At 39.3% G+C, this 27,642-nt stretch overlaps 1 protein-coding gene across 2 annotated transcripts in view; it reads left to right on the top strand.

Moving 5' to 3' along the window:
- Positions 1 to 22,103, top strand: part of LOC121890642 (transmembrane protein 178B-like) — a 65,891-nt gene extending 43,788 nt beyond the window's left edge. For both annotated transcript variants that reach the window (XM_042403097.1, XM_042403098.1), the window contains exon 3: positions 21,896 to 22,103. In XM_042403097.1, the coding sequence (XP_042259031.1) occupies positions 21,896 to 22,089 (194 nt within the window). In that variant the 3' untranslated portion in view covers positions 22,090 to 22,103. The remainder of the gene's footprint in view (positions 1 to 21,895) is intronic.
- The last annotated feature ends 5,539 nt before the right edge of the window (positions 22,104 to 27,642 follow it).

The following is a 27,642-nucleotide window of genomic DNA, read 5'->3' as shown; positions in this document are numbered from 1 at the left end:
ATGACTACTTGCATAAGGATCTAACCGAACCACCCAGCATATTCATCAGCGCCATCAACGCCAGTTTGTTTCCATGTATGAGACTGACTTTCACTGCAGTTTCACTGTGTTCTAAGGAAACTCAACAAACTAAGTGCAATGACAGATTATCTCATGGACTATTAGGAGGACGATCACGAGTCATTTCACTTTGATGGGCAACTTGTTCTAAAACAAATGGGAGAGGAAAAACAGAATGGAGGCAGAAGCAGAAAGACAACTGGACACGCCTGAAAGATAATGGCCGTTCCAGGCGGCTAGTTTCTGTGTTAACTTTCAGTCTGACTCAGAGACAAGCTTCTGAAATGATTCATGTAAGAATCATGTTTATTTGGAAGGCTGTAGGAGGCTCAGCAGCTTGCCCGATGTTTCTCCGAATCTCTATGACGGAGCTGACGATTGCAAAGGTCACATAACCCATAGAGCCACAGTGGACACATTCATGAGAAATACACCAGGTTGAAATAAACCAGAATTATCATTTAAACAGTGCAGAGGATCATTTCAAGTGCCTCACACCATGTGCCTATTAAATTTTGGAATGCATTGAATCAGCTAATCACACTATTAGAAAAATATTACTACATCTAGTGAAAATAGGTGATCATCAGGGTTATGCTTATGATCTTACAGGATTCATCAATGTAGATGGTATCCAGTTCTATCTGGATTACTGTGGTAAAGTCTCCATACATGAGCAATATCCTTCTAATTACGAGCTGATAGCTTCAGGCTGCACACTTTGCTCCATGTGCACATGTTGGCGTGAGGAACATGTGCACATTTGCTCACTCAAATGTTCAAACCACTGTCAGATCTGTAATACTGACTATGTGTCAAAATCCCCCAGCAGCCTTCAGGGTCTGCTCCTCCTGCATTTGGAGAGGTGCATGCTGGAATTGCAGGGCTTACTGTATATTAGTGTCAGGCTGAGACTCAAGGCTGGTCCAGACCTATCACTCATTTTACAAGTCAAATAGGAAGGGCACAAAGAAGAAACTAGAGACAGAGAAGACAGAGGAGACAGGAGTTAGTGAAACAAGAAAGGCTTGACAGAAGGAGAAAGGAGGAAGAGGGCAGAGCGCAGCCTGCAGCAACGTGTGGGGAATGCTGTCATCATTATTCAAATGTGATGCAAATTTCATACTTCCAACTGATTCCACATTTTGCTGGAAATGGAACTTTGAATCAAGGCAGGGACAATATGAGGGAGGGGAATAAGCGAAAAACATCAAAAGAGGATGAATCCAATCAAAACAGAGCCAATGACACAGATCGGGCCTTATCTTAGAAACGGGGCCAAAACCTTTCTTGCTGACGAATTCACTTTTGCTTCCAATTCCCATCTTTCCCTTTTCATGCAATGCCGATTCCCCGTGCCGAAGGGCACTATAATTGGACTTGGCCATTCAGGCCTGAAAATCAATTCCATCAATATGTGAAATAACCCTCCCATCTCCGTGGTTTAGATTATCCACCATCACTTCACTATTTCCTACCGTCCTGCTCTCTGAATGCAGGGAAGCGAGTCTAGATTTACACAATAGCATGCAGGGCCATCAAGTACGCACAAACTGTGGGAGACTTCCATACGTGGTGTTAATATTCTGTGTAATATTTATGTAATAATTAATCCTCATCACAACACTATGTCCCACTGAGCTTTTAACAATTACAGTTAATCAATGCTGAAAATATGAGCAGTATTTAGCTTAACCCTGATAGTGCTGGCTGCTTGGATAGCTTGACAGCTACGGATAAGATTACAATACAGTTTGCTGTGGTTAATTTTGGTTCCCAGAGGATGATTCTAAATCAAAATACCTTTTTTTCTTTAGACATAGAAAATATCAAATTGGCTAACTGTGCTGAAATGTACTAGCTTATTCATGCTCCCTAGAAGACAAAACTTGTCAATTTTTAGATATTCTATGAGACAATTTTTCTACTTTGCACATAAGATATCTCAAATCTGAATCTACCACCACCTTCAGGACAAACTATCGTTTTTGTCCTGACTAGTGCAGGGCAAAGAATAGTAAAATTGTCCATTTGTTTACTTGTATTATTGGCTGTAATGACGATTTCAGTCCCTAGGGGTCCCTTTTGTTATTTTTAATCATGCTAGCAGCTCTAGGGATGGCGATATCTCAACAAACATTGGATGGATTAAAATTTTGTACAAGCATTCATGGTTCCCAGAGGATGAATCCTGGTTACCTTGGTTATCCCCTGACTTTTCCTGTAGCGCCATGATGAGGCTGGCATTTATGGTTTTGAGTAAAATATTTAACAAATTAGGTAGATGAAATATGGTTCAGACATTCATGGTCATCTCAATGTTACAGTAACTTTTGTGATCCTCTTACCTGATTATGGCACAAGATGAAAAATCAGACATTTCATTTGTCCAATACTTTGGTTTATGACTAAATACCTACAGAACTAATGACATTTCAGCCTCAGCTGTACTTTTTAGTGGTAATTAGCAAAATCCAGGAAGCTAATATGCTAAACTAAGATAGTGAACATGGTAAAGATCAGCATTCAGACATCCTGCTAGCATGGCTGTAGTCTTGTTATCTTGACCTCTGGTATGGCTCAAGAAATTGCAACATTGCCTGCTAAGTTTTTTTTCTCTTTTTTAATTAAAAGCACACAAGTCCATTCAAAATTATTATTATTAACAGTACATGAAATTGGATGAACTCTTACAGTTATTGCTAACTGTATAACTTACCAGTTACAACACTCAGCGGATACATTTACATGCTCCAAAAATGAAGTTATATTCATAGTCAAACCAGTAATTTAGCTTTGGTCAACATGTATAACTGTCAATGATACCTTGCATTACTGATTCCACCTAAAACAGCTTCATCAAAACTTGCTGATTTTATATTTTCTTTGTAAAACTCGTGCACAGGAATTAATGTGTTTTACAAATAGCAGCAACAAAAGCACTGTGTGCAGAGTGTGATGGGAAAGAACAGCTATCAACTAAATTAAAAACAGTATCCCTGATTGATTGACAGTATTAAGACTGTGCCCCTGACTTGTTTCCTCTGTATTAAGAGTAAGTGGTTATTCAAAGAGAGAGGGAGCAGATGAAGGAAACAGATTAACCTGAAGATCTTCACCACACTGTGATCCACTACCCAGTTAGTCTGTCTACATTAACTCTGCCAGTGTGAGATCTGTGTAGGACCAACTTAGAGCCAGATGTGAAGGTAGCATCCCTGGTCCTCAGTAACAAAGTGCAGAGTGAAATGAACCCTAGGCAGTCTGCATGTGGGTCAACTCTGTGATGTAGACCTGGGTTAGCACACTGCTCAGAGCTGTCTTAGCTTGACTCCAGCTGTCTCCCACTGTACAAACATGGCATGGCTCACATTCAGGAGACTGGCCAGAGAAATGTGTGGAAATGAATCTCACATATATAGATGTGATCTCTGTGTCTTGCACTGGCATGTTTAAAGTATAAAACTGTTTATATCTTTCAAGATTCCAGTCACTCTGTCACACACCAGTACTTATATGAGTGATGTTTTCATTGTAATTGTAACACACTGTTATAATCAACAGTCAACTCAGCAAGGATTTTATTATATTTTATAAGAGCAGAAATGGCCTTCCATACAACGCATTCTGAATATGAAGTCCAATTAAATGGTAAATGAACTGTACCTGTATAGCGCCTGTTTAGTCTTCCGACCACTTAAAGCACTTTTTACACTGCGAGTCACATTCACCCATGCAGTATCTTGCCCAAGGACACTACAACATGTGGACTGGAGGAGCCGGGGATCAAACCACTGATCTTCTGATTAGTGGACGACCCGCTCTACCTCCTGAGCCACAGCCGCCCCAATTAGTGCCTTTCCATGAGACTTACAGATACTATTAGCACCATTTGACATATAGATTTCTTAGAAATGAAGCATGTAAAAGCAATGCCTATATGTTATTGATTGAGGTATTGGATTGTATTCAGGATACACTTCACTACATAACTTAGAGCAACAGTAATGCAGGTCTATACTTACAATAAGGCATGATGCTTAAAACTGGAGCTCTCTTCAGTTAATTGGATGTGAGCCTAGTGCACTGTACTCTCATGCAGTTCACAAATCCCATCCATGCTACAAGCACAAAATGAGTCTTGCAAAACAAAACATGTATGATCTCTGAATTTGTAATGTTGGAGTTAATTTGAAACAGGTCAACTATTAATACTATTAAACAAGTTGAGGAAATACATAGTGTTTAATATAGCACCATATTGGCCTCAGTATTAGACAGTATTGTTTTTCTGTATATTATGTTTGAAAGGTGGGAGTCCTATTATATTCAAGTGTTAGAGATTTACATATTCACAACAGCTTGTTCTGTTTGGAGCGAGAACCAGTCTCACAAAACTCAAGTTGTTTATATGTTCTGAACTTCTTGATGATATCTATAATGATCGATCAAGGCTCCCAGTGTGGCTATGAGTTTGCTGGTTTCACTGAAGGCAGAAATAAAATCAGTGAATCAATAGATGTTTTTTTTCCCATTGAACCTACATGAAAACCATTTGTGTTCAGTAAATATCTGCTGTCAGTCAGCCAGGTGAAGCTGCTGTCCTCTCAGCTCCTCTCTGCTGCTGACAGACAGCTGGTCCTGTGGACAGAGATGCCGTGGATTGAACTGACAGGATAGCGCCTATGTACCGCTCACATCTCTCTGTTGATGTGGATTCCCAGTTAATGTTGCAAGGCAGACCTAAAACTGTTTAGTAAGCCCAGTTTAACCTCTGGAGGTTTCTGATTGCTCGTGTAACATGTTTTGCTGCCACAGATTAAATAAATTCCTGTGGAGTGAAAACATTTGAAAGTATTTTCAACGTCTCTACAGAAACCTACCAGGGACTGAATCATCTATCAATCAGCCCAGAATAGTCTACATCACAGAATGTCACAATGAGGAGCTCAAATACAAGTGAAAAATGCTACCAGAGCAAATATTTCTGATTGTTTTCAAGAGCCTGATAAATCCCACATATGGATTTACGTTACTCTTTAATGCAAGTAAATCATATTTCACATTTAAGGCCTCAAGGACTATCTTATCCTGGGAATAATCTCCCAACAGGACTGCCTGATAAACTGTTTCCTCGCACGGTTTACAACAGTTTTTTCTACTTTCAGCCCGAGCCGATGTCGACTCGTGACAGATTTCTTTATATGATCATCTGCTCTATGCACAGCGCACAAGTTCACTGCTCGGCCACACTAACATTACGGCATTATGGCTTAAAGAGACAGGAGCTAAAACAACCTGCATAGCCTTTGTAAAGAGACAAAGGCTTTATTGAGGGGCTGCATAAAGGGTCAGTACAAGATAAATAAGGAGTTTCTTTAACTGTGAATGATGCAAAGCTACTCTGCTGGAGTCCAAAAACAAACATTTAGAGCTGGAAATGAGCAATCCTCTTTAAAAAGATATTTTCCACAAAAAGGAGGGTCTTATAATCAGACTCTTCAGTTTTTGTTTAACAAAACAGAGCTCAGTGGCTTTTGTGTGTTTTTTTGAAGTACTTTTACTTGCAAAATCAAAAAGATATTACTAATATATGACTTGCAAAATATTTGGCATGTTATTTATCTAATGCAACAAAGGTCTTGCTGGATGTCAGTTAATAGGATATGCTTTGTTGATTTTGCACAGTCTGTATATCTGTTTCATGGTTTCCAAAAAGTAAAGGTTAGCCATGCCTGAGGGCTAGCTCTGACATTTCATCATGAAAGCCTCAAACTGTGTAAAAGCAGGTTCAGTGTAAAGCAACTGTAACTCCTGTATAGCACCTGGCTTAAAGCGTCTATCTGGATTGTCTTTAACTTGTGATCTTTTTTTTCTATTTTTCTTTTATCATGGACAGACCATGAACAATTCTTTGGACAAGAATTATATTAAGTTATGTGAGCACAAAGTCAATCCTTAAGAACACATTCTTTCTGTCAGATACACAGCAGTGTAAACTCACCAGCATCTCTGCTCCTCCAAGTTTATTGAAACACGCTGTGTTTAACGAGTAATTTGTTTCCATAAAAGCAGCAGGCCTTGCTGTCAACTCACATTGAGATGAAATAAAATTGTGCTCAAATTAAAATAACAGCTAGTGTGTTAGCAACAAGACTGAGTAGCTGCAGATTCTGTGAGGAACTTGCTGACAGTAACACAGGTGCCAGTCACAGTAAAGGATTGGACAAAGGTCCCTCGGGCCTCAGATATTTTACAAAGAGCTTAAAAAAATCTGTCACAACCTCGCAGCTCCTCAAGGACCCCGAATCAAAGCAAACCAAAACACTGAAGAAATTCAGCTACTCTCACAGAATAATTGACTAAACTTAAAAGCTGAACTAAGCAAGATTTCTCTGTTAGAATCCAGCTTTCGGTGGCTGGAACATAGAGGAGCAACATGTCCCATCTGACTGTCACACTGTAGATTCTGCCTATTAATCCAAATTAAATTCTGCTGAGGTACTGCCACTGGTGGCAAATTGCCTCTACAATGAGCAAGTTACAAGGAAAAATTTGAGATTCAAATGAATGTCTCCTGAACAGCAGTCAGCTACAGAGAGCTGCGTTCACTATACAGTAAATCCTGGCTCTCTCATTCCTTTGGTAATCCCTGGTAGGTACAGAATGTCATCGACTAACACTGTAGTGATGTTGGTGTTGGGTACTTGGTTAGGGTAAGGGAAAGATCATGGTGATGGTTTAAAGAAACGTACTGACTGTTGCTAGGAAACAATCTCCAGTGTCAGACACTGACCCGCTTCCATCCACACATCCTCCTCCCTTCGAGCTCTATAACAATGTAACAACACTACTTTTTCTTTTGCTCCTGACAGTCAAGAGTCATGACTTACACAGCTACTAGAAGTCCTTGTCACTTACAAGTAAACATATGTTGTATTTAGACATTTAAGCAAACAACTGATGCTGGCATTTTTCAATCAGTTGGTCCACCATTTTGGTTCAGACTGAAATATCTCAACAACTATTGGATGGATCACCATGAAATTTGGCGAAGACATTTATTGCCTCAGACAACGAATTTGAAAACTCCTGTGGTAGAGGAAAAGACAGTGAGTCACCAAGGTCTGACCCTGTGGGCCTCCCCCAAGACTAATTGAGACAACTGACCACCATCCCTCCAACACCCCTTGTCTCAGTTATCTCTGGGCTACAGTTTGAGCCCTGATTTTAAGCTTATATTTGTGTATGTTTTTGACAAACTGGCACCATTCAAAGTTTGCCAAATTAGCTATTAGCAGTTTGTGTCTGCAGTGTACCCACTGATGTACAGACAGCTGTCACTGGATTACTTTGATAGTGAAGAAAACTTAAATATGTGATCATTCTCAGGCAATTTATGAAGTTACAAGGAGTTTTTTGTTTTTGTTTGTTTTTTTTCTTTTTAATGATGGACATCGGAGAATATAATATTGTCCCACTGAATCTAAAAATAAGTTTATCATGTCTGTGTGTCCAGATTTGAGTTATGACCCTGAGAAAGAGTGCAAATCATTTGAAGAAATCAGCATTTGCCTCCATGAGCTTTGTGTATTATAAGCACTGCTGCAGCTCCACCTGTTAACTAGTTGATAAGCTGCCAAATCAGCAGCCAAACTACAATAACTAACCTCCACTTATTTTTAGAACAACGGCTAACACTCTCTTTCACCTCAGGCAGTATCTTTGCCTCACATCTTTCCCTCCACGCCCCCCTCAACTCTCCCGCCATGCCTCACAGTTTGAAAACTTGTGCTTGCCACCATGAAGTTGATTTTTGCAGTTTATAGTGAAATGTCTGAACAACTGTTAGACAGATTACCAGCCAATCTGGTGCAGACATCCATGTTCTTTGTAAACTTTGATGATCCCCTAGCTTTTAATCTAGAACTATTATCAAGTCAAAGTTTCAATTTGTCAGATATGTTGGTTTACAATAAGCATTACAATCTCATAGAGTCGCTATCGTGGCTGTGGCTGAGTCTCGTTTTTCATATGCTCTGTGTAAAAGTGACAGTTAACCTTAGGATGCTTACAGCGTAAAGCTCATGGAGTGTCTGAAATGGAAGTGATTCATCCTCTGGGGAATGACCGTGCTCGTTAAATGTCATTGCTATTAGACAGTGGCATTTGTTGTGATAGTGCAAGACATCAGGATTACCACAACATTAGGAAATGATCTTTTAGACATATAGTGAAGTTCATGGAAAACCGGACAGTAAATTTCAAGGGAGTGACATAAACATGAGTATTTGTCAAGGGGAAATATCGACCTGATCAGGCTGGTGGTTGTTGGACAGACTGACTGACTGACTGACTGACTGACTGACTGACTGACTGACTGACTGACTGACTGACTGACTTCCATCATGCCAATCTGCCATTTTGCCCCACTTACACTCTCCCTGCTGGGCCAAAAAAAAGTAGGATACAGGAAATATTTAAGTCCTCTTCACCCTCAGTGTTCCTCCTTTTGTCCTGTGAGAGGTGAGGAAGATGGTGAGCTTCCATCATTGTCAGGGCTGGAGGAGGAGGGGGTAGTAGAGAGGGAAGGGGGAGCACTGCAATGCTGCAATCAATCTGTCATTACTCTCCTTACCAAAGCCTCGGGAGAGATTTAGGACCCCCTATTACAGATGGCTGGCTGGTTATTTGTCATAGCGGGTGGGGCAGCCCCCAGACCTTCAAATGAAGGACAGCAGGATGTGTGGGTGCAAGGTGTTAAAATCAACCTCACTGTATGATCAGCGATGATGTCATCACCGGTCAGAAAATGAGTGTCAAAATGTATCGCAATTTCTGAAACCTCTCCTGCAGCATCATCCATTTCTCTGCCGTCGGTCTGTATGTTATGTTCCAAACGCACAGTTTATCACCAAAATACTTAATAGACTTCTTCATCAGCCATGCTATCACCTCCTCATAGTTTCATAGCTCTACAGGAAGGCGCACAATCACTGATCTCTTGTTAGCTTGGTAACTTTATTACGTTTCCTAGCCATAAATCAGAAACAATGATCCTGTGAAAGTGTACAATCGGAGGGACGACTGCCAACCGTGATTAATACAAACATCTCTGCTTTCACTGTCAGTGTAAATGTGTTCAGTTCCACTCTGACACAGTAATGGTGGTGGCGCTTGAGAGTGCAACACATTTAGCAGCTGGATTTGTCTGTAGACATTCATGCATAGATAAATTGATGGTATTTCTGAGTAGTAGTTTGAAAATAATATATGGCATGCCTGGCTACATGACTCTACTAAAAGCCTGTAAAAAAGAGAGAAAAAAGTGAAAGGCCAATTGTTCAATGTAGCACAAATTGATCATTTGTAAATTCATCAATAAATACAAATACAAATAGAACCACTGTGTCAGTGGTTGCCTGCTTGTGGTGGAGGTGTATACAGAAGCTTAGGATCGGTGCTGGAAAAGTGGTTGCTAAGACAGAGTGGGTCTGATGCCATCCCACTGAGCTTCACAGGAGAAAACACTTGGTTTTCTCCTCTTTAATTGGTTATTACTGAAGAAGTGGGTCTGACAGCCCTGTGTGAGACAGAATTAGACCAGCTAAACGTTGATGGGACCACGCTGTGAAGGACTCATCTACCTTCAGATCATCTCAAACTAACACCATTGATGAGAACCTGGAAAATTCCCTGATATGTCTTTAATGACTGAGATTTTGTGAGGAAATAAGCTTATTTTAACACAAGCTGATTTTCTGTAGAAAGGACTCATATGACTGAATGAGAGGCAGAAAACACACAAACACACACACACACGCACAACCTGTGACAAAGGGCTGTGAAAAGACACAGTGATTCACTTCTCTCAAACTTTTTCTTATTACATATGAAATTCTCAAGCCTTTCTTCACAAGGGAAACACTCATTTGACCTTAAATTATAATGTCTTAATCTGAATACATTTAGAGTTGAATTATGATAATGGAATGAACTAAAATAAAATATATAACTAGACAAACTTAAAGCAAAATATTTAGATTTTATGATTTTTATTTTGGCACAGCACACTATACATTTCAGTTGCTAGGAAACTCACTCTGACAGCTGCCTGTGTCTCTCTGCAGCTCTCTGTCCAGTATCATGTTGTGTTGCAGCTGACAGTGTAACATCACCTACTGTAGGCTGTAATATTCTCTCCTCTAATATCTCTGTGACAGTCACATGACCTCCTCTCATATTAGTCATGGAGAACGTTGCTTTAGTAAGATTTTTTTTAGCATCTACTGTAACTTCATTTCAAAGCGTTCCCTCCTTATTTCTGTTCACAGTGCAGCAATGCTCTGATGACACGTTGTTGACAGCAGCTGTGTGGTGTGAAATTCTTGTTTTTACTCTTTGGGAACATTTTTGTGAATGAAACTTGCCCACAAACAGAGCAGAACAGGTCAGCTTATGTGACCATTTTAAGGGGCGTAGATTATGTTAATGGTCAGATCTCACACTCCTCATGAAAACATGATATTCATTAGGCTGAAACAAGAGATTTACCACAAGTTTGTGCGGTTAAGAGAGTTTGTTGAATCTGTTTTGGAACACTTGTACGAACAAACTTCACAGAAAAAAAGTCAGAGGTTTAGGATAAGAATACGACAGTGTTATTGAATGAGGCCCAATATATCCCCCAAAAATGTTGAAAACCACTGCTCAACAGGAAAGAGAGAAAATACTTTTTTTTTTCTGATTGTGTGTGAACTGACACTTTAATATTTTGTTATCACTGCTTATATTGTATTCATCCTCCTAGGTACATTACACCTCATCAGGAGTGCAGCGGTTTTGAAAGTGTTAGGTGTGTGATGTGCATCAATTTGACATCCTCTAAATGGTGGTAATTACCTCATTCACAGCTATGTAAATCCACTGTGAGGAGTCACAGTAACACACACACGTGTACACACACACACACACACACACACACACACACAGAGTCACAGTTGCTATGATCCAGCCATAGACGGGCTTCATTGTGCAAGGGTGTTGATGCAGGATGGTCAGGCTGTAGTCTGGCCCCCCCCTACCAATAACCTGCTGAAGCCTACAGGCCCCATCTGCCCCTGTGCATCCACCCCGCTGGGAGAACACAGCATCAGGATGGCTGTGCTGCCTCCCTGCCCGGCTTTCCATTCTAATTCTCTGAGTCTGGGTGTGGGAGCTGGGAGGAGGGATGGAGAGAGAGATGAAGTGGGTCACGCAAAAATGAGGCCATGCAGGGCTTGAACTGTAGCAGGACCTCCCATCTGGCAGAGAGCTGTCCATCCTATCTGCCGTAGGCACAAATGAAACAGACCAAAGCAGCTGGCTCAGGTTTCCACTGGGGATGTTGCCCGATCTGAATACAATATTCAGTAAGACACAAAATTAATTAATGGTGCTTTATATGTAAATGTTTGTTGTTTCAGAATTTGTTCCGTCCTCCTTACATAGAACTGAAACTTGCTTGAGTAACCTATCGCAGACAATATATTCAGTTTTATATTAATTGTTTTGAAAAGTCTGCTTCTTCCTTATGATGTGTTCATGTGCTGATGAGAAGCTCTGAAATCTGATATATGAGCCTTGGCTGCTGAACAGTGTTGTGAGAAAATGAAGCCTAATAGGCACACAATAAGAGAAAACATTTTGAGAAGTACAGTGTGACTTTAAAAGGCTTCTTGCATTCAGTTCTACTGTTATACTTCTTATAGCTGAATGTACAATTCAAATTGATTTCATATACAGTAAAAGTCACTTTCCCTTTCACAGTTCAATAAAATCAGGAGGGTTGTTGCCACAACCTTATTTGGTCTCTTATGATCAGTAGCTTGTGTTGGCTGATGTGTAACTTTACATAGATATTTCTGTGAAACTTTTTTAGATTACAGTCCACAAATTACATAAAATGACACAAATAGGGGATTAGGGGCAACACATTTGGGATTTAGAAATCAATGATGAAGATGGTAAACTTCTAACAGAACCAACAGAAATGATGAAGAAAAGGCAGATTGACAATACTACCAGTATTGTCAATCTGGAAGAATTTATTAAGTAGTTATAGTGTGATCAATTTAGAAATGGAGATATACTGGGGTACGCTAGGGTATAAAAGTAAGTTTTAGGAAAATAACACTGTATTAATTTCTTAAATATGTTATGCTTAAAACTACATGATATGTGGGGAACAAACAACCTATTTTAAGTAAGTGTGGCTCCATCTATTTCTTGAAAATGCCCATTTACGCTATACTGTAGTTGACACATGCTTCAATAAACCTCTGTAGTCCATGGTGTTCATTTCAACCAGTTACTGACAAATGTTTTTCTTCAAATGGAAAAACAAAACATGGTAGAAATACACATAAAACTGAGCTGACCGCAGTTATTATTGGTTATAATTAAATACACTGCAATGAAACTATAGAGCTGCTTATCCATGGCAAATTAAAACAGAAATATATATTTATATATAATTCTTTACAAATGTTTCTCTATTGTATAAATGGCCCTAACATTAATAAAATAGTTTCTGCTTTTGAAATATGGCCACTTATGAAAAATGGTAAGTTACAATGTTTTCAGTTTAGGTTACAGGAATAGGCCAAAAAATACAGCTAAACAAAAAATCACTTGTCCATTTGCCATGTAGAACTGGAAGAAGAGCTTAACCTGTGTGTTCCTCACATCTATGTCACGAGGAGCCAAACTATGTGAAAAAGCTTCTCTGTCCTGATAGACGATACTGTGTAATTATACCAGAATAAGTAATGTTTCATATTACTGCCCACATACCAAATACTTCCTTTGTAATTATATTATATATTATAAAAAGGGTGAACAAGAGAGCACTTTATTTTACAGCCTGCATACCCACACACTTACTGTGTAATACGGGAGCTTTCGCCCACATTTTCATTGCTCTGTCCTGATGTACTGTCACTGATATGTACTCAGTAATCTAAAAAAATAGTCACAGTGTGATTAACTTCTATATTTCTCATAAACACAAAGTTGTTACTCTCTGATTCCCCAAACACTTATCTTGGTGCCTTCTACTTACATACCCACACACCTACCACCTTCCATTTCTATCCAGATACAATTATCAGCACAATTTTTTTTTTGAATTTGTACTTATAAAGTACAAATAGTTTCATCTGATACTTTGGTGTTTCCAACCTATTAACAGCCATAGCAGCATTAACAACTGCTTTTTTACTTCTGGCAGCTCACTCCCAAAACCATTCATCATTGTTGTATTTCTGCATTTCAAAGTGTGATTAGGCTTCTGGCTGTGTTGTGAAAGAATGAAGCTCAGGAGGACTGATTGATTTGCATGTCCCTCAGCTATGGCAAGAGCTTTTGGATCCAGACATTCCCCCATTACAGGCAGGAAATACATTTGTAATGGATAAAGTACAGTAGTGTTAAAGTTGTTTGGTATTTCTGTCTTCACCCTGACTGATTTCATTCAGTTAGAAATGTAATAGAGTTGCCCTTTCACACATGTAGCACACAAAAGGAGATTGTCCGTGTCAGACGCGTTCTCACCTACTGGAAATACTCTGTCTGCTTTAGGCGAGGGATGGCGCCTGGATAGAGTGTGCAGGAGGCATGATGCAAAAAGTACGCTTCACAGTGGAGCATTCAGGCCCAATCAAAACAATGCAGCTTCACTGGTCTGCTGCGTTTATCCAGCACCAGCCACATGATAGAAACGTCATCAACAAATTCACTGCTGTATTCTCACATGGGCTCAATCAAACATTAGACAGACTTTGTACGAGGGAGCTGGCAGGGTAAAGTCTGTTTAATGTCCAGTCCGACTGATTTGGACATTTGAGTTCACACATACAGCTCCTCCAGGTAATGTCCAGATAACTTCAGGGTTGCAGTGCATGTGTGAAAGGGGCTTCAGTTTCATCTCTTCTTTTCAATGTAGAGACGTGTAGTTCCCTCGACTCTACACTCTACACGCCACAAAAAAATCTTTAAACACATCCATCTTAAACCAAGAGCAAGAGTGACTTAACACCCCCTGAAAATCTTGTATTTGCTGACCTCCACTGGTTTAACTTCTCACCCTGCTGCAGTGATGTACAGATGTACTGTGACATCACTACGAGGCACATTTCTGACCACACCCAGGAGTAATGCTGGGTGTGAGCCAGACAGCAGCAGCAAAATACTGTTTTTAGTTAGTTACTCTTTAATCTCTAGTCTTAACCCAATCAGAGAAAACATAGTAGGAGAAACTGCTAACCCAATTCCCAATTAGGGTAAGGCACTTGATTAAAAATTGTAAGCAAACATTGTTGGATGTTGAGGGAGTGCCCGCCACACCCTTACTATCCATCTTGCTAAAGGGCATACTACCTCCTGCATTTACACTAAACCTTTGCCCTCCACATGAATAGTCTTATGTGAACCCTTTTGGAGTTGTTGAAAGGTGTATTTCTTCATGTTGATGAAGCGAGGCTTGCAGTTTCCCTACAGCCTGTGTGATTCTGATATTTAACATTAGTTTCATCCATGGTGGTCCTTGAGTCCATGTTTTTTCAAGTTCAACAGCCAGTGGAGGACACTGTCCACATCACAGTCTCTCATCTTCATCAAGACTGAATGCTTAAGACACATTTACAATTAACCTTTATAACCAGAGGTCAAGCACCACTGCTCAAGGATGAGATTAGATTGAGTCCCTGTCTTTTGGTAATTCTGAAGCCGGTGAGTACAAAAACACACCCCTGCAAGTGACTATTGCACATATATCCAGACAGTACACAGCGGATACACTCCCATGAGCAGGTATGCATACAAACACACACACACACCCACTGATCCACTCCCTCAGTGCACTCACTTCCAGTCACAATCAGTAACAGAGAGGAAATGGTGTCTGGCTCGGAGATGTTTGCAGAAGGCTGAAGGGCAATTTGGCTAAAATGACTGAGTTAGAAATCCATTTGGGAGAGCGGGAGCAGTATGCCCCCGTCGCAGAGCTGGAAGGAGTGCTTCTCGGTGAAGGGGTGTAATGTTGTGTAATGTAATGTGTCTCCTGGTGCAAAAAAAATGCCCGAGGTTTGGGATTAGACTTCCTCAAGTGTCGTCGGCCACAGAGACAAGCAGCAGAGAGGTTAATGTAGCACTCACTTGTCAGGATATCAAACGGTGAAAGTGCAGCACAGCTTCAGGCGGAGGGGAGCAGATGGTGATTGATGCAGAAGGATATTGAATGTATCACACAAGCCTGGCATCAGATTACTCCTCATTCTCCTCCTCTCATTCATGTAGACTGTACACACCTGTGGGTGTTAATGCTTATCTTAGGACAGAATTAACTCAATAAAAGTAGTGATTTAGCAAAGCGTATTATCTCAAAATGATTTTATATTACATACGAAGACATTGTGTTCACTGGTGTGACTGCATCTTTTCAAAATATTACCAGTGAGGGCCTTGTGTAATTTAATTATAGGCATATGACTGTGTAATGGGAAAGATGTTGCAGCTCTACGAAGCTTTTTAACATCTTTAAGCTTTTTTTTTTTGTCTTTGGATGGACAAGTTAGCAACTAGTGAATAAAGTGAAACATCAAGCATGATCGGGGGCCTATTTTTGTCTCCCCCCCATAGTTTCAGTTTGATTTAAAATCTCCATCCTCTGATTAGTGCAGCTGTCAAAAATGACCATGTGCTTACAGCAATATAAACTCTGTTCAAAACAAATCCTTACATTTATGGTTTCATTTACCAGAGACAATACAATATTCTGATATTCTGAAAAAAAGAACACTATAGTTGAACATCAATTTAAGTCAAAGCAGCAAAGCACAGTGTTCCCAAGACTATTATTCTTCCATCCTAAAGCCTTTGCATGCTTTACTTATTTAATTTGAACTTAATTTGATTTGTTTATTATTTTGTGGTTTGTGGTCAGAGATATATAAATACAGCCTTTACTACTCAGTTCCTCAGAGGTGTAGAGCAGTCTTCAGTGAGATTTATGGAAGGCACAAAGATCACTAATATAATGTGTTATTTGAGAGATTGATATAAATGTATGTATCAATCTCTTTTTTTTTTTTTGGTCTGGTTGAGGAACCCCTCCAGATTTCACTGTGTCCTCCACTTCTTAAACCAAACAGAGCTAAACATACATTGGAAATGATATTGCACTCATCAGGTCGAGACAAACACAAGTCTACATGGCTGCTAGTATTGCTCTGTATTTACAAATAGGAAACTGTTAGCAAACACGTTTGATATAAGAACTTTATATGCTGAAAATATGCTTTCAGCTTGTTTTACTGCCCCCAAGTGGCCCAAAAATCTATTTTTGTAGCTTACAATAGAAATATGGTTTATTTAAAACTCACAGTAGGGCTTATTTGTTAGTTCTGGTAATTGGTTATTTGCTATGATAATATTTTACTCACCAACTCTTTCAGAGACACACAAACATGAAGACACAGCTTTACAAAAGGTAACACAACATGGACAAATTGTAAAGCTTTTAAACATGTTTAATATGTGAAAATAGGTGAAATCTGGTTGTATAAACACAGATTTTTCCTTCATGCTTCTCCTGTGCTGTTTCCCTCACTCTCAACATGCTACTGTGTGTTTGCCAGGCTCAGGCTGAGTCACGCGGCTGCTGCTGTACCAACGGCTGTTCATTGCTGAAAAAAAGCTGTTGACTCATGTTAGTTCACATCTTCAGTGACCCAGACAAAATGACTTTGTTTTGGAGTGAATACATAATTGCTCCTCCACAGGTAAATATTTGGAAACGATCGAGACTAGGCTGCTGATTGCTGCAGTTGAAACATTTTAGGTTTTTTTAAAGGATTGTGTGGTGCCTTATCCCTTCATAAATATTTAAATTGGAAGACTGGATAACCTGAGGCATGAATACATTTTAGGAAATGCACTCTAAAAGCATATTCAATGGGTTCACAGGATGTCTTTTTGTCCTCTCTCTCCAGCCTACATCATGTGAGTTACTGCTGTAAAACTAAGAGGACCCTGATCTTTTTTCTGGGTAAAAGTGTTGCTTGGCAACACCTATCCAATTAGTTGTTGTCGTTTATGGCATGTTTGTGACTTATTTTAAGATTAGCAGATGCCATATGTGGTGACTGTCGGCACACAGCATCAGCAGACACTGTATGAAATGTGATTTACCCTTATGAAACATGTTTACACTCTGTGCATATGTAAATCCTCTAAAAGCCAAATAATGGGAATAAGGACAAGATACACACTTGTATTTAGTAACAGGGTGTAGGTTGCATATATTAAGTATTTTTTAAAACAGAAGAACCAAATGCTTTCCAAAATGAAACATAATAGCTGATATGTAAAACATACACACACACAATCTTATAGATTAAACTACCCAAGTGTATATGAGTGATTAAATTCTGCTCCATTTCCACCAGTCAATGATATGATCTAAATAAAACTATAATTTGAATAGGTCCATTCTGCACAATAAGTACTGTTACTTTTGATATTTTAAGTATTGTGCTGATAGCACTTTTGTACTTTTGAGTAAAATCTGGTCTTACTACTTTTACGAAAGTAAAGGGTCTAAATACATTTACCATTGGTTAGCTCCACAGTAGCTAACAAGTAGGAGCTGGAATTTCACAACTTTTAATTTGTAATTTTATTCCACACACTTTTTCCACCACAAGAACCTGATAAAACCAGTGCAGCTCCCCCCCTCCACCCCATGTGACCACAATGGTTGACAGATGGACAGATAGTCCCATTGACCAATCTACTGCTGAACAGGGCTAAAAATAATAAAGCATTAAAGTATTCATTTTTACAGGCATCATATGCGTAAAGTGCAATTCTCCAGGATTATGAAAACTAATGTATGTAAATATACATGGCCTATATATATGCAGTATACACAGTACATGCATATATATATATATATATATATATATATATATACCAGTTTATCCACCATGGTTTCATCAGATCCATCTAGTCTTTCTGTGTGAGCGATGGGTAGCTGCAGATAAAGAGATAGTCATGAATGGGTAATTACCATTGTCAGCAGTTGTGGTCTCCTGGGTTTCCTTGTTTATGCCAGGGTGTGTGGTTGTGTGTGTGTGCATGGCTACAGGACAGAGGAGAGGCAGGGGAGTGTTATCCTGGTTGTCTCTGTTTGTGCGGTTCAAATCTCCCAGGACTCCAATAATGCAATTTCAGTAAGCCACGCAGCCTTGCCAGAGATAATTAGAGCGGACATGCAATAATGGTGTCAAAAGGAAACAGCTCTTTCTCCACCAGCCAGAAAATTACAGTCTTGGTATGAACATACAGAATTACAGCCACCATTTTCACACTGAATTCATAGTGGCACAGGGCTTGCTCTGTCCCACGCAGAGATGCATACCAGACACAAGTCAATTAAAAGAGAATGGTAAACTACAGTACTTAAGATGAAGATGAGGAAGCCTTTTTAAAATGAATTTAATGTTGCCATTACCATATGGTTGACTCAGCTCAAAGGACTCCCCCAGCAAGAAGAGTAATAATAAAATATTAGTTTATTAGTTTGTGTTATTTCAGGAACTAAAGAAAATCAGTCACTAGAGCTCTAGTGTTGGACTTAAGGTCTGGTCCACACAGTCTATTTCACTTTCAATACTGAATCCTACTGACTTTGGTGATTCCTGACTTATCCTCGAGTGCTACCATGAGGTTGACATTTTTGGTTTTGAGTGCAATAGCGTTATATTATATATTACCTATATATATATATAATGACTCTGACTTTTCCTGTAGCACCATTATCAGGTCAAGATTTCAGTTTGTCTTATACTTTGGTTTATGACCACATAACTGCAAAATTAATGACATTCCCACCATCCTCAGCTGTACTTTGTATTTCATGATAATTAGCAAATCTTAGTATTCTAACATGCTAAACTAAGATGGTAACTATGGTAAGCATTATCTGCAAAACTTATTTTTATTTTATTTATTTGCACAGACATTACAATAAAATATTACACAGTAAAAAAGTTATGTTAAAGAAGATGATGACTTCAGAGTTGTACTTAGTGAATTCCAGAGATGAGGACCTAAATTTGATAAAAAATTGATGATTGGAAGTGCGACAATAAGGTAAATGAAAGTCCTTTGAGCGCCTCATTGAAGAAGAGTGAATGTCTGATAATAAAAGGAAAAATGTATAAAATGTATCTGGAAGGTTTTGCTTGTGATATATGAATTTGAACATAAACACACATTCATCTTGTTAACATTGTAGTTGTGATCATGCTAGCATACCACCTCGCAGAGCTGCTAGCATAGACTCTGTAGACTCTGTGCTTTCCCAAAACACACCATGACTGTTAGAAAACTGATTCTTATGAGCGTTTGATGATGTGTCACTGCTTTGGTCAGGTTTACACATGTAAAACTACTTGACTAAGGTAAGGAAAGGGTCATGGTCATGGTTAAAAAAGACCATTAGATACTGTTGGCGGGAGATGGGACCCGAGCAACAGTGTCCGAGGTTGAAGTCAGACAACCATTTACCCCTACCTGTTCCATGTAACGCTTATCAGTTCCCATATAAAAAATGGGCCACTTGCCTTGCCTATCATCATGCCTACACTAAGGATTACATCCAGTCATGGCTGTGCACAGATCCTTCTGTTGTAGGTGAGTCCCTTCGGTTTTCCCTCTACATGCACATTTGGCAGAGGCAGCAACCCATGAGGAAGACTCTGTGTGTATATAAATATACAGCATATAGCTTGAGAGCCATATATAGTGCTTTTATCATATTGCCTCAGACAAAAACGCTAAATACGCTAGCCTATGTAGCTAATGTTAGACTACTACTGTAAAGTTGATTAGCTGAGAAGTCCCTCACATGTGTCCTGTAATGATGCTGTGGTCATCCTGCTACCTGGCTGTGTGGCTGCTCCCTGCAGATCCTCTCATCTCTACTCAGCTCTCCTTCTGCAACAAACACTCAGCATTTACATCCGTCCTTATAAACATGTTTCAGTACAAATTTGTCCATTATTTGGCCAGTAACCAATGTATTATAGTTACACATAGCTGTAAAGGTGACCCATCCTCTGTCCTTTATACTTCTTTTAATGAGGCAGATATCTGTGAGACACTTCAGTCACTTCAGAATTTTTTCAGGTGAAACTACAGTGTGAGGCAGACACAGGTTTTGATTTTGTACAAGTTTTTGCACAATAAAAAAAGAAACCAAATGGAAAGATGCCTCCAGTCTCATCTTTTTTATTTCATCTTGTCCTGAGCCTAGTTCAAAAGCAGCTGTCCATATTGTAAATTAAAAATACTTATTAGCATTCAGTTTGCACAAACGTGTATGACTGATATTGTCAGTTTCTTGGTGAGTGTTACTAGCAAGGTAGTTTTTCAGAGTGTGGTTGCAGACCAAAGCTCCATTTCCTAAAAGCATCATAAGGCTGAGTCAATCTTAGTCCCATTGTAACTCCATGGACCAAGATAATTTTAGCCTGAAGATGATTTGGGGAAATGAAGCCCAGTCTAGTTGGGATTAATGTTGCAAATAATTTGGTGTCACACACAAAGGGCATGTCTTGCAGTAAACTTGTTTAATTCTAAACAATCTGAGGCAATAATCCTCTTAAACATCTCAACATATGCTTCCACACAATAAACTCCAGAGTATGTTTAACAGCATATTCAAGTTATAACGACTGCAACCGCTTGGGGTAATAAGGAGGGAAAACCGATGGGACTCACCTATAACAGCGGGATCTGTGCACAGCCATGACTGGATGTCATCCTTGAATGCCGGCGTGACAATAGCTGAGACAAGTGGCCCCAGTCAGCCAATCAGATGAAGCCAGCCTAAGACACCAATAGAAATAAAACCTCTCTGATTTTCTAATTTTCCATTTTCCATTTTTCTATCCAACATTCCACAAATAGAAAAAAAATAAGAAAAACAACTCCAAAATCTTAATTATACATTAATTGGACAAATGAAAAACACAGTTTTAGAAAACTGAATTTAATTTTCTATTTTTTATTTTTATATGGAAAATTAAACTGATAAGCGTTACACTGACCCTACCTCCTTGCGGTGCTACAACAAGGTCACACTACTTCTGTCTTTACTTCTGAAAGAAAGTAGTCATTATCACATGGTGACACGAGGTCATCAAACAACCAATGCTGTCATCTTCAACAACATTCTGAGACCTTTAGAATCTTTTTTAAAAAAATATCTTCCACACTTATGGTTCAGTAGTTCTGCAGCTCAGCTTGTCTCCAGTAATTCAGACATTTCTGACTGTCAGTTTGACTCAGGTCTACATTGTCAGTGAAACATTTCATCTAGAAATCCCACACACATCACCAGGCTAGGGGACTCTTGGAGACATTTATAATTATACACTAAATGGCTCCCTTGACTGATTAGTTAATAGCCTTTGAAGAACACATCATTTCTCTGACAGCCATTGTGTTGCAGTTGTACGTAATAAAAATGTATGTTGAAAGTATTCCTTCAGCGTTGACATAATAAGATCTCATACAACAGCGGACTGCTATTGTTTTAGGAAAGAAGAGTGATTTGCCAGTGTTTGGGTATTTAATTAATAACTGCACACATAGCTGAATCAATCCACTGTGGAACAATGTTATCTTAGCGTCCCATTCAGTCCTGTTCTCTGTGTCATCAGCGTGGATCTTATGTAATGACCCATGAGTCAATGTTGTTCCTGTGGTTTTCTTTTTTTCTCTGCAGGTTCCATTGCAAGGTGCTCCTACATCAAGTATCACTACTCCTCGGCTACAATACCCAAAAACCTCTCCTACAACATCACCAAGACAATAAGGCAGGACGAGTGGCACTCCCTCCGTAAGTCTGCTACAATCTCTTCTACCACAAAAGGTTTTCAGTCCTCTAAAATCATTTTATTTTATATGGAAATGCTTTAGGCTGAGTAGATTTCATTTCCTGCTCATACTGTAATAGACGTGTTTTAAAGAATAAAGGAAGATACATAGAAATAGAGTTATTCAATGTTCTGCTTTATTGTTATATTTGACTGACTTTCCATACAGTGCCAGCTATCACTGTAGCAATATTGAAGAAAAATTTCATTCTCATTAAACCTATACAGACTACACTTCACTTAGATTTCCTCTGATTTGTTTGTTATATTTTTAAAGATAGATCTGCTGTCTTGACTAAAACTAGCAAAGTCTTTTCTTTAGCAGGTTCATTATGTTGTAGGACAGAGCATGTTTTTGTCACAAGAATCAAACCAGCAATATTTCCAGTATAGTGCAATCAGATTAACCACTAGACCATTCTGTCCAGGAATTATAAATAATCTTTGATGGTGTTGTTATGTGGAACTGTGGAACTATGGCATTATGTAGTCAGTTAGTTGGTCAGTCTGTCTGTCCAACCATTAATCTGTCTAACACTTTAGTCCAGAAAAAAATAGAATAAGAAATGCTGACCACATAGCCTTGACCTTTGCTGTGGAAAGTCATCCTCCACAGAAGAATATTTTTAGTCATTTTTATGACCCCTCTTACCTTCTGTATAGCACCGTACTGCTACCGCACTGATTGGAACTTTGTATATTTATTTAACATGCATCCAAAAATGTACAAATTAAAAATGGACATTGTAAAAGCAATATGTGATTTTAGAGGGAGTTGCAGTATGTACTGTAACTATTTCTTGGCGAACAACATCTAGGCACAGTGACTGTCTGCAGCTTTCTGGTGCCCTTGTGATTGCACAGAGAGCAAAACCTGTGCTCACCTGTGATGCTAACCAGAAGAAAAATTGTTTGTCAAGAAATAGTTATTGTAGTGCTCAAATTGTTGTTTTTTCATTTCTATTAAAGCAAACAAGGTATGACGTGTTAATTAGTGAGCATTACAGGTATCGTTTGGTGTATTTTTGAACTTTGGACAGAGCCAGGCTAGCCGTTTCCCCCTTTATGCTAAGCTAGGCTAACTATGTCCTGACTCCAGCTCTGTACTTAATACACAGACAAGAGACTGATTTTAATCTTCTAATCTCAGTCTCAGAATAAAAGCAAATGAGTTTATTTCCAAAAGTGTTGATCTATCCCTTCCATTAGATTTGCTGTAGATCAAGTTTTTTCGAGTACATCCTCTGACCTTTCTGTTAGAGCCACTACACAAGAAATGTCTTAACTGAACAGGCAGATTGAAATACGTAAATTCATTAACATTAATCCATCCTTTCCATTCTGGACACTCAGTGAACTTTTCTTTTTAATCCAAACTAGGTTCAAATGTCAAATTTGTCAAATGTAATCTAATAGTACATGCACCCTAGGGGCAATAAACCCTCATGATTTTAATGGCACTATAGCTTTTCCTCTAGTGCCTCCATAGGGAAAACCCTCCGTTTTAGGTCACTCCACTGCTCAGACACTAAGTGTGATGTGTAAATGTTGTTTACTTCTGACCAGTGCTCTCATATGTGGAGGTGATGAACACGACAGACTCTACTTTCAGTTGTGATCCACTTTGAGCCACACTCACAGTATGTTTCAATTGTATTTGTCCAGTAAGTCCTGAGCCTGAAGAAAATACATTCAGCAGCTGGAGGGCTTCCTCTCCACAAGAGTGTTTGCCCGTTAGATTATATCAGCATGGGTACGAGTGCTGTCAGAGGAATCTAGGGGGAGTCTATCTACTTTTAGGATACCTGCCATTCATGAGCCGTTCCTCTGGGTATGTTGTAGCTCTCCAGTTCCCTGGCCACTGAGCCGAGTGGAAACACACTCTGACCTCAAACTGTCACTGTCTCAGTCTGACTAGTCCTTGGCTGTCAGGTGACAGGCTTGGGAAAAGCTCCTCTCTGTTCCAAACCACAGAGGACTGCTCTGCTGTCTGTTTTCTTCTGTCTTCTTCTCAACATGCAGCTCTGTCCTACAAAGCAGAGTCAGAAAAAAGTTGGAGGCTTTTCTAAAGCATATCCAGCAGGGTTCATGCACAGACGTTAGGGGGGCAGGTGCTCAAGCGAAAAAAAAGGGCACTGATAACTGAAAACATAAATTCACATTACACATCTGTTGGGTTATCTCAGGCCATGCAGCGACGATGCTGCTGCAGTATGAACACACGCAAACACACACGCACAGTGATAGGAGAGGAAAGGAGAGGAGGAGAAGAGAGGGAGGACAGGAGGAGGAGAGGAGAGGAGGAAACAAGAGATAAGGAGTAAGGAGGATAGGAGGAGAGGAGAGAGGAAAGGAGAGTACGAGGAGAGGAGAGAAATAGAAGAGAAGAGAGGAGAGGAGGAGGGGAGAGGAGAGGAGAGGAGAGATATCCAAATATGATTGCACAGACTATTAACCACGTAAAGTATATTTATTTGTTTCAGTTACTGAGTTCACTTGTTTTCACTGACAATGCTATTTTACGCCAGACTAGCTTGCTTGTTGTTACGCTTAATGGTGGGCTATTGATATCCGGGGCAGGAGCATTTTTTACCCTAAATTTTCTAATTGTGTGTCTGTTATTTATTGAGATGATGAGCATGGCTACAAAGGAGATTACGGTTTCTTACTTTGAGAACATACACACAGCATGTTGCAGATCCATGTGAGCTTCAGTCCATCAAAATTAAAAGACATCTCACCTCTCCTCTCCAGGACATGTAACTGAAAAATTGAAAGTTTTTGAAAGATATAGACAACATATACAAGCCTGCATCAGTTACCTGCAGTCATGAACTGAGACTTGGGGGGGATGAGAGGGCAAATCAGATACTGGTTACAACTCCAAACTATTAGACCAAACAACTAAGTTTAATAATCATGAGAAGAAAGGTGAATCGGATGTTCATATATGTATCTAGCAGATGTTTCAATATTTGACCGAATAAGTGACAACTTTGACCTGATGGCGCCAGATGAAAAGAACCATTAATATTTTTACCAAATTTCATGGCAATCCACTGAGTTCTTAAGAGATTTCAGTCTGGTGGTGAACAAACCAATCGACAGACCAACATCACCATCCTGAGTGCCTTGCTAGTGTGGCTAAAAATCATCCAAGGGGAGTGTTCAGAGACAGGAAGACACTGCTGTAGATACTTAATCCTGTCAGTCATTACTTTAAACTCATCAATTCATTTTGCAAAACAGTATGTTTTCTTTTTGTATGATTTGCAGGATAGTTGGTTGAATGTGATCATTTTGCATCACACTTTTGGTATAATAAGGAGATATTTGACAGTCAAAGTTTAAAGTCTCCCCCTCCACTCAAAAATGTGTTTTCCTTATGATTACTTGGCTTGACTGTTTGAGCCTCACTGTGCAGAATGATGTATGTGTAGTTTGTTTTCACATCCGTCTGCTGAAAGTGGAAAGTTTCTAAGTGCTCATAAAAAATATGAGTTGAAGGGGTGGTGCCTTCGAGCATGATTTGTGACATCACAACTAGTTTAGAAGCTAATGTGGTCCAGTATGCAACTTAAAGTACACAAGTGTGATGTGGAAACTTGAAGCCTCCAGTGCAGATACTCTTAGAACTTTACAGTACAGTAGGAGACGTTTGGTGTCCAGCAGATAAAGTTCTGAAATGAACAATATTTGCATATTCATAGATTCTGGAGGAGGAGATGCCATTTTAAGGATTTTAATGAGGTAATAAGATTTTTTTTTTTTTTTGGGGGGGGGGGGGGGGGGGGGGGGACTATTTTAGAGACATTTTAATATTCTAAGCAGAGTATTCTTTATATATGTTACAACATGTCTGGAGGGGATCTTTAATCTTATATGACAATAAAAGGATAGATCATCAGCATATAACCCTACATACAGTATAACCCACTAACACGTTAGCGTCGGTGTTGGGGTTCTATAGTGCTTTATATAGCAGCATATCCTGTACACAATCTAATTATTACTACAACTAAATATTCTATATACTTTCCCCCTATGGCCATGATTGGGATGCATACTTTCCCTCTTGTGTTTTTCATACCACTGTATGTTCACTGTATTTACCCTCCAGTGAAACAGACATGTCGGAGCAAAAATCACTGTTGCATGATCAGTGTTGAAGCTTACAGTATTCTTTCTTCAGTCAAAAGCAGATCTGTGATGGCTGACACTGTTTCTACCCAGTCTGTATTTGGTAAATCAGTCTGTCTGACAGTATATGGCATTACATTCAGCATATTCTCCTCAAGAAAAATGTACAGTTCCCACCAGGAGATCATAGACCCCAAATAGTCCCCCATGAATAGGCTTTTTAGTTCCAGCCAAGGGCAAAAGACATCACATTTATTGGGCTAAATAAGAGAGCTGCTGCTGCGTATGCAAATTCTCTGAAAATGTTTGGCTCAGTTACTGCCATTTTCTAGTTTGGTTTTGGCTCATATGCATAGGAATAGGAAAGATGTGTTTCATCTTCACTATCTTGGTTAGCTCAGGAAAACACATAGCTCATATTGATGGCAGGAAGGTCACCCTTCTCCAGTCAGACATGTTTAATGTCCTTATTACTGGGCCTATCCACACACAATCTCAGTGTGAGATAACTCCACTCCTCTAACCGATGGCCTGTCAATCCGCTGTGGTTATGAAAACGAAAAATAGAAATAGCAAAAGGGTGAATAAACAGAGCCCTGTCCACTGGGTGAGCATCTGCACTCACTACCGAATCAATAACAGGCCAAGAAGTGCCAGATTAAATCACAGCTCTGAATGACCCACTAATAAGACATTACACGTAGGCCCTGAACCAGAGGGTCTTAGGGGACAGTGAGCTTCTAATGAGTCCAGTTTCTAACTGCAGATAGACTGACCATGGATCACATCTAACACAGTCTTCTGACAGACTGAGTTATCAGCTGCATAGAGTTGAAACACTATAATACAACCACTTCAAGCTTAAATCTAGAAGAATTTGAGAAACATGTTGCAGGTTACATTATAGAGGAAGATTCAATGATGAACAAAACAAAAGTAGAAAAAAATATATATTTGAAAAAACATGACGACAATTAATAAATTAAGAGTAATTGATATTAATCTTGCAGTCAAATGACAAAATAGACCAATCCTATTTTTGTGTTCTCGTGTTATTGTGAAGTGTCATAAAGTCATGGCCCAAGTAATTAAATTTATTCAACATTGGTGGTGAAAAAATGGTCCAACTACCCTGAAGTTTTCTTGTCCCACCCATGTTATCCTGGATGCTCGGGGAGCTGACTTGTGTGTGTGAACTTTAAGTATCCCAGCATACATTAGACATCAACCAGCAGCGATGGCAGAGGATATGAACCAGACTCATAACTGTTATCATTTTCATTCTAAATTGTTACTCTGTCACCACATTAAGTTTTGAGTTTTTCTTCAGGCAACAGTATAACCATTTAGAGTTTTTTATATGTGGTTGAAGAAAATTTGGAGCAAAGTTTTCAGAGATGTGACGACCTGCTAGTGGGGAAAGTCGGTCACATCCATAATCATCCTGGGGAGAAGA

This window comes from Thunnus maccoyii, chromosome 23, assembly GCF_910596095.1.
Source record: "Thunnus maccoyii chromosome 23, fThuMac1.1, whole genome shotgun sequence".
NCBI lineage: Eukaryota > Metazoa > Chordata > Actinopteri > Scombriformes > Scombridae > Thunnus > Thunnus maccoyii.
Note: the sequence above shows the minus strand (reverse complement) of the source record. Positions and strands in the feature narration are given on the sequence as shown.